The sequence below is a fragment of the Pleurodeles waltl genome, chromosome 7 (assembly GCF_031143425.1).
Source record: "Pleurodeles waltl isolate 20211129_DDA chromosome 7, aPleWal1.hap1.20221129, whole genome shotgun sequence".
NCBI classification, from domain to species: Eukaryota; Metazoa; Chordata; class Amphibia; order Caudata; family Salamandridae; genus Pleurodeles; species Pleurodeles waltl.
The window spans coordinates 1,239,684,657-1,239,698,910 of NC_090446.1; the positions used below are offsets into that span (position 1 = coordinate 1,239,684,657).

The 14,254-nt window shown below is 45.7% G+C and overlaps 1 protein-coding gene across 1 annotated transcript in view; it reads right to left on the bottom strand.

Moving 5' to 3' along the window:
- DNAH9 (dynein axonemal heavy chain 9) overlaps positions 1–14,254 on the bottom strand; it is a 975,671-nt gene that overhangs the window by 934,760 nt on the left and 26,657 nt on the right. The window contains exon 3 of the mRNA XM_069200368.1: positions 10,137–10,295. Coding sequence (XP_069056469.1) covers positions 10,137–10,295 — 159 coding nt within the window. The remainder of the gene's footprint in view (positions 1–10,136; positions 10,296–14,254) is intronic.

Below are 14,254 nucleotides of genomic sequence, written 5' to 3' on the forward strand. Positions count from 1 at the left end.
ATATCATATCACTTATAAAGATAGGTAGGTGAATTACACTCAGGAATACTTGTGAAGTTTATTTAGAGCCTCAGTATGAGTGCCACAGTATTTAAGTCGGTAACACTGCACCAGGTAAAGTTTTGCAGAATAATGCATTGCCTCCCCAATCCAGGTCCTCTAGCTTGTAAAGATGAGTAAAGTGGTACTACCACGTTTTCCCCCGTTCTGAACAGGAAATTCCAGAATGCGCAGTATTTTCTCAACACAAATTCTACCATGATTTTTTAAACAAATTTTGTGTGAGAAACAAAAAAAGTGTATTACTGCGCTAGTTGTAATCTGTTTGGATGCAAACACTTGTTTCTGCCCAAATGGGAATTACCTGACCTCTCTGGAATGAGGAATTTGGACTTCTGTGATGTTCTGTGCCTGGTCGTCCCCCTGTAGTGAGGACTATTTGGGTATGTAATATATCAAATTAAAAATTAAAGTAACACATGAAGTTATCCCAGTTTCTTTGTAATTTACTATATATACAGGGAGTGCAGAATTATTAGGCAAGTTGTATTTTTGAGGATTAATTTTATTATTGAACAACAACCATGTTCTCAATGAACCCAAAAAAACTCATTAATATCAAAACTGAATATTTTTGGAAGTAGTTTTTAGTTTGTTTTTAGTTTTAGCTATGTTAGGGGGATATCTGTGTGTGCAGGTGACTATCACTGTGCATAATTATTAGGCAACTTAACAAAAAAAAAAATATACCCATTTCAATTATTTATCATTACCAGTGAAACCAATATAACATCTCAACATTCACAAATATACATTTCTGACATTCAAAAACAAAACAAAAACAAATCAGTGACCAATATAGCCACCTTTCTTTGCAAGGACACTCAAAAGCCTGCCATCCATGGATTCTGTCAGTGTTTTGATCTGTTCACCATCAACATTGCGTGCAGCAGCAACCACAGCCTCCCAGACACTGTTCAGAGAGGTGTACTGTTTTCCCTCCTTGTAAATCTCACATTTGATGATGGACCACAGGTTCTCAATGGGGTTCAGATCAGGTGAACAAGGAGGCCATGTCATTAGATTTCCTTCTTTTATACCCTTTCTTGCCAGCCACGCTGTGGAGTACTTGGACGCGTGTGATGGAGCATTGTCCTGCATGAAAATCATGTTTTTCTTGAAGGATGCAGACTTCTTCCTGTACCACTGCTTGAAGAAGGTGTCTTCCAGGAACTGGCAGTAGGACTGGGAGTTGAGCTTGACTCCATCCTCAACCCGAAAAGGCCCCACAAGCTCATCTTTGATGATACCAGCCCAAACCAGTACTCCACCTCCACCTTGCTGGCGTCTGAGTCGGACTGGAGCTCTCTGCCCTTTACCAATCCAGCCACGGGCCCATCCATCTGGCCCATCAAGACTCACTCTCATTTCATCAGTCCATAAAACCTTAGAAAAATCAGTCTTGAGATATTTCTTGGCCCAGTCTTGACGTTTCAGCTTGTGTGTCTTGTTCAGTGGTGGTCGTCTTTCAGCCTTTCTTACCTTGGCCATGTCTCTGAGTATTGCACACTTTGTGCTTTTGGGCACTCCAGTGATGTTGCAGCTCTGAAATATGGCCAAACTGGTGGCAAGTGGCATCGTGGCAGCTGCACGCTTGACTTTTCTCAGTTCATGGGCAGTTATTTTGCGCCTTGGTTTTTCCACACGCTTCTTGCGACCCTGTTGACTATTTTGAATGAAACGCTTGATTGTTCGATGATCACGCTTCAGAAGCTTTGCAATTTTAAGAGTGCTGCATCCCTCTGCAAGATATCTCACTATTTTTGACTTTTCTGAGCCTGTCAAGTCCTTCTTTTGACCCATTTTGCCAAAGGAAAGGAAGTTGCCTAATAATTATGCACACCTGATATAGGGTGTTGATGTCATTAGACCACAGCTCTTCTCATTACAGAGATGCACATCACCTAATATGCTTAATTGGTAGTAGGCTTTCGAGCCTATACAGCTTGGAGTAAGACAACATGCATAAAGAGGATGATGTGGTCAAAATACTCATTTGCCTAATAATTCTGCACTCCCTGTATATATATATACAGGGAGTGCAGAATTATTAGGCAAGTCGTATTTTTGAGGATTAATTTTATTATTGAACAACAACCATGTTCTCAATGAACCCAAAAAACTCATTAATATCAAAGCTGAATATTTTTGGAAGTAGTTTTTAGTTTTAGCTATGTTAGGGGGATATCTGTGTGTGCAGGTGACTATTACTGTGCATAATTATTAGGCAACTTAACAAAAAAAAATATATACCCATTTCAATTATTTATTATTACCAGTGAAACCAATATAACATCTCAACATTCACAAATATACATTTCTGACATTCAAAAACAAAACAAAAACAAATCAGTGACCAATATAGCCACCTTTCTTTGCAAGGACACTCAAAAGCCTGCCATCCATGGATTCTGTCAGTGTTTTGATCTGTTCACCATCAACATTGCGTGCAGCAGCAACCACAGCCTCCCAGACACTGTTCAGAGAGGTGTACTGTTTTCCCTCCTTGTAAATCTCACATTTGATGATGGACCACAGGTTCTCAATGGGGTTCAGATCAGGTGAACAAGGAGGCCATGTCATTAGATTTCCTTCTTTTATACCCTTTTTTGCCAGCCACGCTGTGGAGTACTTGGACGCGTGTGATGGAGCATTGTCCTGCATGAAAATCATGTTTTTCTTGAAGGATGCAGACTTCTTCCTGTACCACTGCTTGAAGAAGGTGTCTTCCAGGAACTGGCAGTAGGACTGGGAGTTGAGCTTGACTCCATCCTCAACCCGAAAAGGCCCCACAAGCTCATCTTTGATGATACCAGCCCAAACCAGTACTCCACCTCCACCTTGCTGGCGTCTGAGTCGGACTGGAGCTCTCTGCCCTTTACCAATCCAGCCACGGGCCCATCCATCTGGCCCATCAAGACTCACTCTCATTTCATCAGTCCATAAAACCTTAGAAAAATCAGTCTTGAGATATTTCTTGGCCCAGTCTTGACGTTTCAGCTTGTGTGTCTTGTTCAGTGGTGGTCGTCTTTCAGCCTTTCTTACCTTGGCCATGTCTCTGAGTATTGCACACCTTGTGCTTTTGGGCACTCCAGTGATGTTGCAGCTCTGAAATATGGCCAAACTGGTGGCAAGTGGCATCGTGGCAGCTGCACGCTTGACTTTTCTCAGTTCATGGGCAGTTATTTTGCGCCTTGGTTTTTCCACACGCTTCTTGCGACCCTGTTGACTATTTTGAATGAAACGCTTGATTGTTCGATGATCACGCTTCAGAAGCTTTGCAATTTTAAGAGTGCTGCATCCCCCTGCAAGATATCTCACTATTTTTGACTTTTCTGAGCCTGTCAAGTCCTTCTTTTGACCCATTTTGCCAAAGGAAAGGAAGTTGCCTAATAATTATGCACACCTGATATAGGGTGTTGATGTCATTAGACCACACCCCTTCTCATTACAGAGATGCACATCACCTAATATGCTTAATTGGTAGTAGGCTTTCGAGCCTATACAGCTTGGAGTAAGACAACATGCATAAAGAGGATGATGTGGTCAAAATACTCATTTGCCTAATAATTCTGCACTCCCTGTATAAATATACACACATACACAAAACAATAGTCACGTGGGACTCACTGCGACAGGAGAGGGCTTGCACCACCAAATATCTGCTAAACTCTGTTAATTACTTTGACTCATTCAAACTCAATTTATTAGTAGTATACGTATACGTGAGTACCCCACATTGATGTTGGGTGCTAACCAATATTTTGCGTAAATTAATTTTTATATTCAATTCATTATCTTACATAGGTTTTGTCAAATCTTGACCTAATAAAAGTGCAGACAACGCAGTTCTCATATAAATTACAAAACAGAAAAAAACACAGGGACACATACAATACAATGACACTGTGCAAGTTTCATTATAGACATTTGGTTTAAAAAAATGTGTTTTGGGAAAAAGACAGCATTTCAAGTGCCGTAATTAAGCTTAAACAACAGGCGAGATTCTTGCACAAATCCTAGTATTCTCTCTTTTTCATTTACCAATCTGCCACTGCAACCCAGTCAGTTTAAAGTTATTATGAGTGATTAAGTGCCTGTGAAGCTGTGCCAGGATATAAGAGTTAAATCTGCAAACACGATGGGGCATTTGGCCCATTGACAGATGACAGCTTCTTCTGCCGTGATAACTATAAGGCCCAGCAACACTACAACATATACAAGGTAATCATCACAGGTCATGGAGTAATTTCTCCTTGCTGAGCTCCTCTACTATGCTAAACTCTTGATGGCAAAATATATAAGAAGAATTTTGATGACAGAGACCATTTGCCACCGGGGGCACCCCTGCCAGTGTTACTGGCAACTGCTCGGAAGAAGAGAACAGAAACATGGGAGATGAGAGGAAATTAGTAGAGCCTGTCAGTCAAGAAGGGTTAAAAAAAAAAAGCAACAGGCTTTGATATATCAACCTATTAAATTGAAAAAGCATGCAAACTTATACAAAAAATAGTCAACAAAATAATAACAATCATTTGCAATGCAATAGGTCTTGCATTTGTGAGAGTTCGAGCTATTGGCATTGTAAATGACAATGGCCCTCATTCTGACCTTGGCGGGCGGCGGAGGCCGCCCGCCAAAGTCCCGCCGTCAGGTTACCGTTCCGCGGTCGAAAGACCGCGGCGGTAATTCTGACTTTCCCGCTGGGCTGGCGGGCGGTCGCCTTCAGACCGCCAGCCAGCCCAGCGGGAAAGAGGCTTCCACGATGAAGCCGGCTCGGAATCGAGCCGGCGGAGTGGAAGCTGTGCGACGGGTGCAGTTGCACCCGTCGCGTATTTCACTGTCTGCGCAGCAGACAGTGAAATACATGTAGGGGCCCTCTTACGGGGGCCCCTGCAATGCCCATGCCAGTGGCATGGGCACTGCAGGGGCCCCCAGGGGCCCCGCGACCCCCCCTACCGCCATCCGGATCTCAGCGGTCCGACCGCCGGGATCTGGATGGCGGTAGGGGGGGTCGGAATCCCCGCGGCGGTGCAGCAAGCTGCGCCGCCGCGGAGGATTCAATGGGGCCGCGGTACACTGGCGGGACCCCGCCAGTGGTGCCGGTCCGACCGCGGCTTTACCGCCGCGGTCGGAATCCCCATTGGAGCACCGCCGGCCTGTAGGCGGTGCTCCCGCGGGCCTCCGCCCTGGCGGTCAAAGACCGCCAGGGTCAGAATGACCACCAATGTCTTTTACCTATGTGTTTTGGTTTGGAGTGTTGTGGTTGTATGAACAGACATGCAGCACTCTCTAAAGGACTAAGAATGGGGAATTACCAATGTTACCAGAGACACAGCTGCAGCACTGCTCAGAGGACTTAGAATGAGGGAGTTACTGACGGGACAAGGGAAGCAGTTAGCAGCACTGTCTAGAGGTCTAAGAAAGTACAAACAAACAGCACAACAGTGAAAGCCAAACACCTCGCTGTGAAGACTGGCTGTGGCACAGACTTCCCTGCCCACTGAGGCAGCAGCTCTTGAGCTGATGCCAGTTATTAAGTACAACTATGACAATCTAGCAGTTTCTTGAAATCCGATGAAAGTAGGATGACAAGGAAGAGAGAGAGACCTGATCACCTCTGTCAAGAAGCATCTTGAGTTCTTAGTATCTATTATAGCAGCAACCTTCACCTCCTGCTGAAGTTGCAAGATGCAAAACAGAAGGCAATGCCCACTGACTAGGCTCGACCTAAAAATGATTATGAGTCACTAGAGGGAGAGAAAAACAGTTCCCGCCAATAGTGGGACACTAATTAGATTGGGAAAATGAAAAACACAACTATCAGTTTGTAGCAGTTGCATGAAGAAAGCATGGCAAACTTCCAGGCCATGAGAAAGCCATGGGCTATATACAAAAAGGCAGAGTTAATTCTGAGCATGTTTAATGGGAATCAGCTCATATATTTATTTTCTACATTCAGTATGAATATTAGAGATAAATAATGCTCTACTAATGGACCGCAAAGCCAGCAGAGATATGATGTACTTACTAGAGTTACGGTGTTTGAATCAAATGTTCTAATCTCAACTTCAGCACTTGAATACATTTCGTAATCATAGTTAAATGACTTCCTGTGCCTGTACTCTAGTTTTCAAACTTTATCGCATCACAGGCCTCCCAGTTTCTAGTGTGGACACATTAAATTCCAATATGAGAACAGATCACATACAGTTTGTACACATTTTTAAAGAACAGTGCTTAGGAAATCGAGTGCTCTTTTATTGCTGTTCAAACTGATTACAGGGATATTCTGACGGTGCCGGACAGGCACTGGCCACCACCTGTCTGCCAAGACAGTGGGCGAGCTGTGGAGCTCTTGGTGCTGCACTGTACTCGTTATCAGACACCATCTGCCATCTTGTAAGAGCGAACACAACATCCTGCCTCCAAAGCCGGCAGAAGAGCAAACACACCTGCTTCCATGCCTCAGCACTGACGCTTGGCTCCTGGAGGTCAAGACCACACAGGGCAGCCATGCTGCCCAGACAGGCAAGCACAAGGCATTAACATGCTATATAATGTGGGCATTGTAGGGGGGGATCTGGAGACGCAACGATGAAAATCAGTGTACAAGATTATATCTCTGAAGTTAAAAAAAACGAAGTCCCTCATTATGACTTCAGCGGTCTTCTAAGAAAGCCACGGATGCCAGAAGACCGCCCAGTGCTAGCGGTCTACCGACCAGCATATTATGAATACTGAAGGATTCCACCAGATTTTGGGTGGAAATCCTCCAGAAGTTGTGCTGGTGGTCGGAGGTGCATGGGTGGTTCCACCACCAGCCCTGCCCCGCCAAAAGGACTCCACTAGCCATATTATAACCTGTAATACGGCCTGGTGGTGTCCTGATGGTGGAGCGCTGCCAGCGGTGGGAGCACCTGTTCCCTGCCGGATGACCTCCTCGCCAGACAAGGTAAGTCAATCGTCAGACAGGGGAGGTTGGTGGAAGGTGTTGTGTGTGAATGTGTGAGTGGGTGTTGTCTGCGTGTGTGCATGTATGTGTGTATGCGTCTGTGTATGTGTGTGTATGCGTGATTGAATGCATGTATGAATGTCAAAGTGAGTACATGTATGGATGTTAAAGTGAGAGCGCGTATGGATGTTGATGTGAGTGTGTGTATGAATGTAGAGGTGAACGTGTGTATGGATGCTTGTGAGTGAACGCGTGTATGTCAGTGTTGGTGTACAAGTGTATGCAGGGTCCATGTGGGTGTCTGTGTCCGTGTATGCGGGGGCGCTGCACTAGAAGGGGGTTGGGGGCACTGTGCTATCAGGGGGAGGGGGCAGGGGTGAGGGGAGGGGGTAGTCATCTGCCAGTGACAGGAAATAAATTTCTGACAGGAAAGAATTTTCCTGTCACCGGTAGCCTTTCCGCCACAAAATGCTTTTCGTGGCGGTGCTACTGCCGTGGAAACCCTGGTGGACTTCATTGGACCGGTGGGTCGGACATGCTTTTCTCCTGCCCAGCGGGTCCATCCACCCTGGCGATATGAGCGGGGATGTGACAGGTTGGCAGAGGCCTACCCACCATACTAATAATGTGGCAGTCTTCACAGATAGCCCGTCGGCGGTGAAACCGCCACAGTGGCCCTGGTGGTCGGAAGACCGCCAGGGTCATAATGAGGCCTAGAGTACTGAGGTGATGGTTTTCAGAGCCGTGCTGAACTCAATGGTCCACATCAATCCCAGAAGAATGAATGGCTGAGTTAACTAGTAGGAATTTCAACCGGTGATTTGTGGATTGCCTGCAGATTCCTAATCTGTGAAGTTAATCCACAGCTGTATAAATCATGTTTGGTGGAGCTGAAATATCATCAGAAACCAGCTGCCAAGTTCAATTTAAAATACTCAGACGAGGTCCTTGCACCCCTCGAAGACCATTTGATGTCTATGGAACTAAAGTTAGAAGAGTGATGAAAGTGCACTTTGCCTGTCCCAGGAGGGCGTAGCCCAAATCCTGGGCAATTTTGCCTGCTCACTCTGGCCCGTGGGGGATCTCCACTGCCCACCCGTTGACACATTGCTTGCTTGCCCTGGGAGACTTGCGTGGAACAGCAGCAGTAACAGAGCAGAGCCTACGCCACCGAATGCAGCCTCCAGGACCCCCCTTTCATGGCAAGCTGCGCATTCGAGAAATGTACAGTGCCGGACGCGCAGCGGCTGCTCTAAACCTTTGACCAACAGGATTCACAAAGGTCTTGTTGCTACTTGTTTTAATGCACTCCTCACACCCAAAATGGCTCTAGTAAATGCAGCTTTCAAACTCAGCATTAGGTGCACAAATTGCTAGAAGTGAAACTAGCTCGGATTTATTCAAGTATGCTAACAACTGGGTAAATAACACTAATGCTAAGGCATGTTCATAGGAAAGATATTCATTCTCTGGCTGTTTGAAAGTTGATGGCAAACTAGTTGGAAGTGTTTTGACATGTAGCAACAAGCTGGCAGTTTCACACAGACATTTTCACTGGAGAGACTGAAAATAACGGGTCAGCTATTTTCCGCTCCCTCACAAAATCAGCAATATTTAGAGAGAGGAAGTGGCGTAATATGCAGCGCTGCAGACTTTGGAACTGGGGAGCTGGGTTCAAGTCTCCGCGTCCCGTGCCTAAAAAACTGATTTTAAATACCCTAATTGTTGCAAACAAAACTCTGTAGCCATAGAAGAAGAAAAGCCACATTTCAAAAACAGGGTTAGGAACACGTACATAGACATCAGAACACAAGCTAAAGCAGAAAATAATTAAATTTAAAAAAAGAGTTCCCCTCTAACAACAGATAAACAATGAAAGCAAAAGGAAACTGTACTTGGCCGGTGCTCCTCAGCCATGAATGGAAGTGAGGTATCGGAAGCCCGAACCGGTTAGGAGGTAGCAAGGAAGAGCTACGCTGCATTCAACCAATGGTAAGCAGCAGGTGAGATCAAAGTCCTTTTGCTGAATCCACAGGTCTTTGCAGACAGCGCATGAGCGCTGTCCAGTCTCAACCTAAAGAAGACAAACGCTAACAGTGCGCCTAAGAGGTACTTAGCTGTCCTAGGAGCAGAAGTAAAGAGCATATGTTAGGCTCACATTGGCTAAGATTAGTGTGAGTGTTTAAAACATTGTTGGGTGTGTTTGTTCTATATTCTACTGTATGCTGTGGAATTTATTAACTAAAGGGAAATTGTAATTTATGACATCATTTAGACACAGATTGTATTATCCCAGAGTAGCTTCTAGACATTACTTCTAAGATGCTTCCACTGAGGGATGTTTAAGCTTCTGTTATTTTTGCCTCACTTGTAAAGACTACAGGTGAAGCCTTTGATAGGGTGAGAAAATAGGCCTAGAGGGAAAATGTGGGAGAAATCGTAGAAGTGCATCTCCCTACCAGTTACTGGTTTGGTAGTTGATTTGTTCTGTGTGGAATGCATGAGTCAAAAAGCCTATGAAGACTCTACGAATATGTGCTTGTAGGGAAGAAAGAAGCGGCTCTTGGGTAGTGTTACTCCATGCTTATGCACTGTTAAAAGTGATTCTAACACATGATTTATTGCCTGTGTTGATTAGAACAACACCAATTCTATTTGATGGTGTTTTCCACAAAAAGCAAAGGGCCAAATTTAATTTAAGCCAGTGATTGTAGGTGGAGCTCACTGGCACTCATTTTTGGGGACCAGCACATATGTTTCCTCAGCAAACTTTGATATGGTTAAAGAGAGAGAACACAAAAGGGGGAAAGAAGGAGGGACAGAAAGAGGGACATAAGAATGGAAAAAAGAGACAAGGGGAGAAAGCAGGGGTGAAAAGGTAGCTGCAAAAGTGAGATAAAGAGGTTGGGATTGTCTGGGTTTGGATTTAGGAGGTATAAAGTGGAATCAACACAACTCAGCCCCGGTATGCACCACTGCAACCCTCAATAGTGGTGGCCGTGGAATTTTAAACAAAACTTTGCGTCCGGGTACTTGTTTGCAAATAAGGCACTTATTAAAAGCTACAGAAATATGTCTAGGAATATATACTTAACTCTAAAAAAAATAGCTGTCGATTTACCTGTTTTTCCAAAACTCCAGCTCAACATTTGGATTGGGATTCTCTCCTTGCAAGAGCGGCTCCGAAGACTCTCTCTTCAGCACGCCCCGGATTTGATGGCTCCAGTCAATGATGGCAGATTCGATGGCATGTACAATAGCTTTATTCGTCTGGTCTCCACTGCAAAAGACGACATTCAGATTACATGGGAGCATCCAAATGTATATTTTGAAGTACTTAGGCTCACAAACTTTGCAAACCAAGATTGTTCTCAAAAATTATATTTGTTATGTTTGACCATGGTTACAATACAAATACACAATCTTTACAAGAGGCGATAATAATTTCTGTTATTTCGCTCCCATTATTTACTTTTACAGGGTCCCAGTAATTCCAGGGACAAGGAACTAGCAGGAATTATGAGTTTTGGGGGCATAACATGTGAGAATTGTACGCAAATGTTCATATATTTTTTGCATGGTATTTCTACTGGCGACTTTGCCTGCTAGAAGTAGGTAACATCTCAAGGTGGATACCACTCGTCAGCAGTGTTCCAGCTGAACATACAATTCAGATTAGTCTGGTACCTTTCGTAAACAGCCCCATCAGAATTAACAGGCCATTCTAATGAGAGTTGTAGTGCGCATATCTATGGAACATGTGCATTCAATATTATGTAGTCTATTCCAAAATACCTTTTGTAAGGAAATGCCTCCTTGGCATGGTTGCCCCCTGACTTTTTGCCTTTGCTGATGCTATGTTTACAATTGAAAGTGTGCTGAGGCCTGCTAACCAGGCCCCAGCACCAGTGTTCTTTCCCTAACCTGTACTTTTGTATCCACAATTGGCAGACCCTGGCATCCAGATAAGTCCCTTGTAACTGGTACTTCTAGTACCAAGGGCCCTGATGCCAAGGAAGGTCTCTAAGGGCTGCAGCATGTCTTATGCCACCCTGGAGACCTCTCACTCAGCACAGACACACTGCTTGCCAGCCTGTGTGTGCTAGTGAGGACAAAACGAGTAAGTCGACATGGCACTCCCCTCAGGGTGCCATGCCAGCCTCTCACTGCCTATGCAGTATAGGTAAGACACCCCTCTAGCAGGCCTTACAGCCCTAAGGCAGGGTGCACTATACCATAGGTGAGGGTACCAGTGCATGAGCATGGTACCCCTACAGTGTCTAAACAAAACCTTAGACATTGTAAGTGCAGGGTAGCCATAAGAGTATATGGTCTGGGAGTCTGTCAAACACGAACTCCACAGCACCATAATGGCTACACTGAAAACTGGGAAGTTTGGTATCAAACTTCTCAGCACAATAAATGCACACTGATGCCAGTGTACATTTTATTGTAAAATACACCACAGAGGGCACCTTAGAGGTGCCCCCTGAAACTTAACCGACTATCTGTGTAGGCTGACTAGTTTTAGCAGCCTGCCACAAACCGAGACATGTTGCTGGCCCCATGGGGAGAGTGCCTTTGTCACTCTGAGGCCAGTAACAAAGCCTGCACTGGGTGGAGATGCTAACACCTCTCCCAGGCAGGAATTGTCACACCTGGCGGTGAGCCTCAAAGGCTCACCTCCTTTGTGCCAACCCAGCAGGACACTCCAGCTAGTGGAGTTGCCCGCCCCCTCCGGCCAGGCCCCACTTTTGGCGGCAAGGCCGGAGAAGATAATGAGAATAACAAGGAGGAGTCACTGACCAGTCAGGACAGCCCCTAAGGTGTCCTGAGCTGAGGTGACTCTAACTTTTAGAAATCCTCCATCTTGCAGATGGAGGATTCCCCCAATAGGGTTAGGAATGTGACCCCCTCCCCTTGGGAGGAGGCACAAAGAGGGTGTACCCACCCTCAGGGCTAGTAGCCATTGGCTACTAACCCCCCAGACCTAAACACGCCCTTAAATTTAGTATTTAAGGGCTACCCTGAACCCTAGAAAATTAGATTCCTGCAACTACAAGAAGAAGGACTGCCCAGCTGAAAACCCCTGCAGCGGAAGACCAGAAGACGACAACTGCCTTGGCTCCAGAAACTCACCGGCCTGTCTCCTGCCTTCCAAAGATCCTGCTCCAGCGACGCCTTCCAAAGGGACCAGCGACCTCGACATCCTCTGAGGACTGCCCCTGCTTCGAAAAGACAAGAAACTCCCGAGGACAGCGGACCTGCTCCAAGAAAAGCTGCAACTTTGTTTCCAGCAACTTTAAAGAACCCTGCAAGCTCCCCGCAAGAAGCGTGAGACTTGCAACACTGCACCCGGCGACCCCGACTCGGCTGGTGGCGATCCAACACCTCAGGAGGGACCCCAGGACTACTCTGATACTGTGAGTACCGAAACCTGTCCCCCCTGAGCCCCCACAGCGCCGCCTGCAGAGGGAATCCCGAGGCTTCCCCTGACCGCGACTCTTTGAACCTAAAGTCCCGACGCCTGGGAGAGACCCTGCACCCGCAGCCCCCAGGACCTCAAGGACCGGACTTTCACTGGAGGAGTGACCCCCAGGAGTCCCTCTCCCTCGCCCAAGTGGAGGTTTCCCCGAGGAATCCCCCCCTTGCCTGCCTGCAGCGCTGAAGAGATCTCTCATAGACTAACATTGAAAACCCGACGCTTGTTTCTGCACTGCACCCGGCCGCCCCCGCGCTGCTGAGGGTGAAATTTCTGTGTGGACTTGTGTCCCCCCCGGTGCCCTACTAAACCCCCCTGGTCTGCCCTCCGAAGACGCGGGTACTTACCTGCAAGCAGACCGGAACCGGGGCACCCCCTTCTCTCCATTCTAGCCTATGTGTTTTGGGCACCACTTTGAACTCTGCACCTGACCGGCCCTGAGCTGCTGGTGTGGTGACTTTGGGGTTGCTCTGAACCCCCAACGGTGGGCTACCTTGGACCAAGAACTGAACCCTGTAAGTGTCCTACTTACCTGGTAAAACTAACAAAAACTTACCTCCCCCAGGAACTGTGAAAATTGCACTAAGTGTCCACTTTTAAAACAGCTATTTGTCAATAACTTGAAAAGTATACATGCAATTTTGATGATTTGAAGTTCCTAAAGTACTTACCTGCAATACCTTTCGAATGAGATATTACATGTAGAATTTGAACCTGTGGTTCTTAAAATAAACTAAGAAAAGATATTTTTCTATATAAAAACCTATTGGCTGGATTTGTCTCTGAGTGTGTGTACCTCATTTATTGTCTTGTGTATGTACAACAAATGCTTAACACTACTCCTTGGATAAGCCTACTGCTCGACCACACTACCACAAAATAGAGCATTAGTATTATCTATTTTTACCACTATTTTACCTCTAAGGGGAACCCTTGGACTCTGTGCATGCTATTCCTTACTTTGAAATAGCACATACAGAGCCAACTTCCTACATTGGTGGATCAGCGGTGGGGTACAAGACTTTGCATTTGCTGGACTACTCAGCCAATACCTGATCACACGACAAATTCCAAAATTGTCATTAGAAATTGATTTTTGCAATTTGAAAAGTTTTCGAAATTCTTAAAAGTCCTGCTAGGGCCTTGTGTGTTAAGTCCCTGTTTAGCATTTCTTTTAGAGTTTAAAAGTTTGTAAAAGTTTGAATTAGATTCTAGAACTAGTTGTAGATTCTTAAAAAGTATTCCAACTTTTAGAAGCAAAATGTCTAGCACAGATGTGACTGTGGTGGAACTCGACACCACACCTTACCTCCATCTTAAGATGAGGGAGCTAAGGTCACTCTGTAAAATAAAGAAAATAACAATGGGCCCCAAACCTACCAAAATACAGCTCCAGGAGCTTTTGGCAGAGTTTGAAAAGGCCAACCCCTCTGAGGGTGGCAACTCAGAGGAAGAGGATAGTGACTTGGAGGACAATTCCCCCCTACCAGTCCTATCTAGGGAGAACAGGGTCCCTCAAACCCTGACTCCAAAAATAATAGTCAGAGATGCTGGTTCCCTCACAGGAGAGACCAACACCTCTGAAATCACTGAGGATAGCCCCAGTGAAGAGGACATCCAGTTAGCCAGGATGGCCAAAAGATTGGCTTTGGAAAGACAGATCCTAGCCATAGAGAGGGAAAGACAAGAGATGGGCCTAGGACCCATCAATGGTGGCAGCAACATAAATAGGGTCAGAGATTCTCCTGACATGTTGA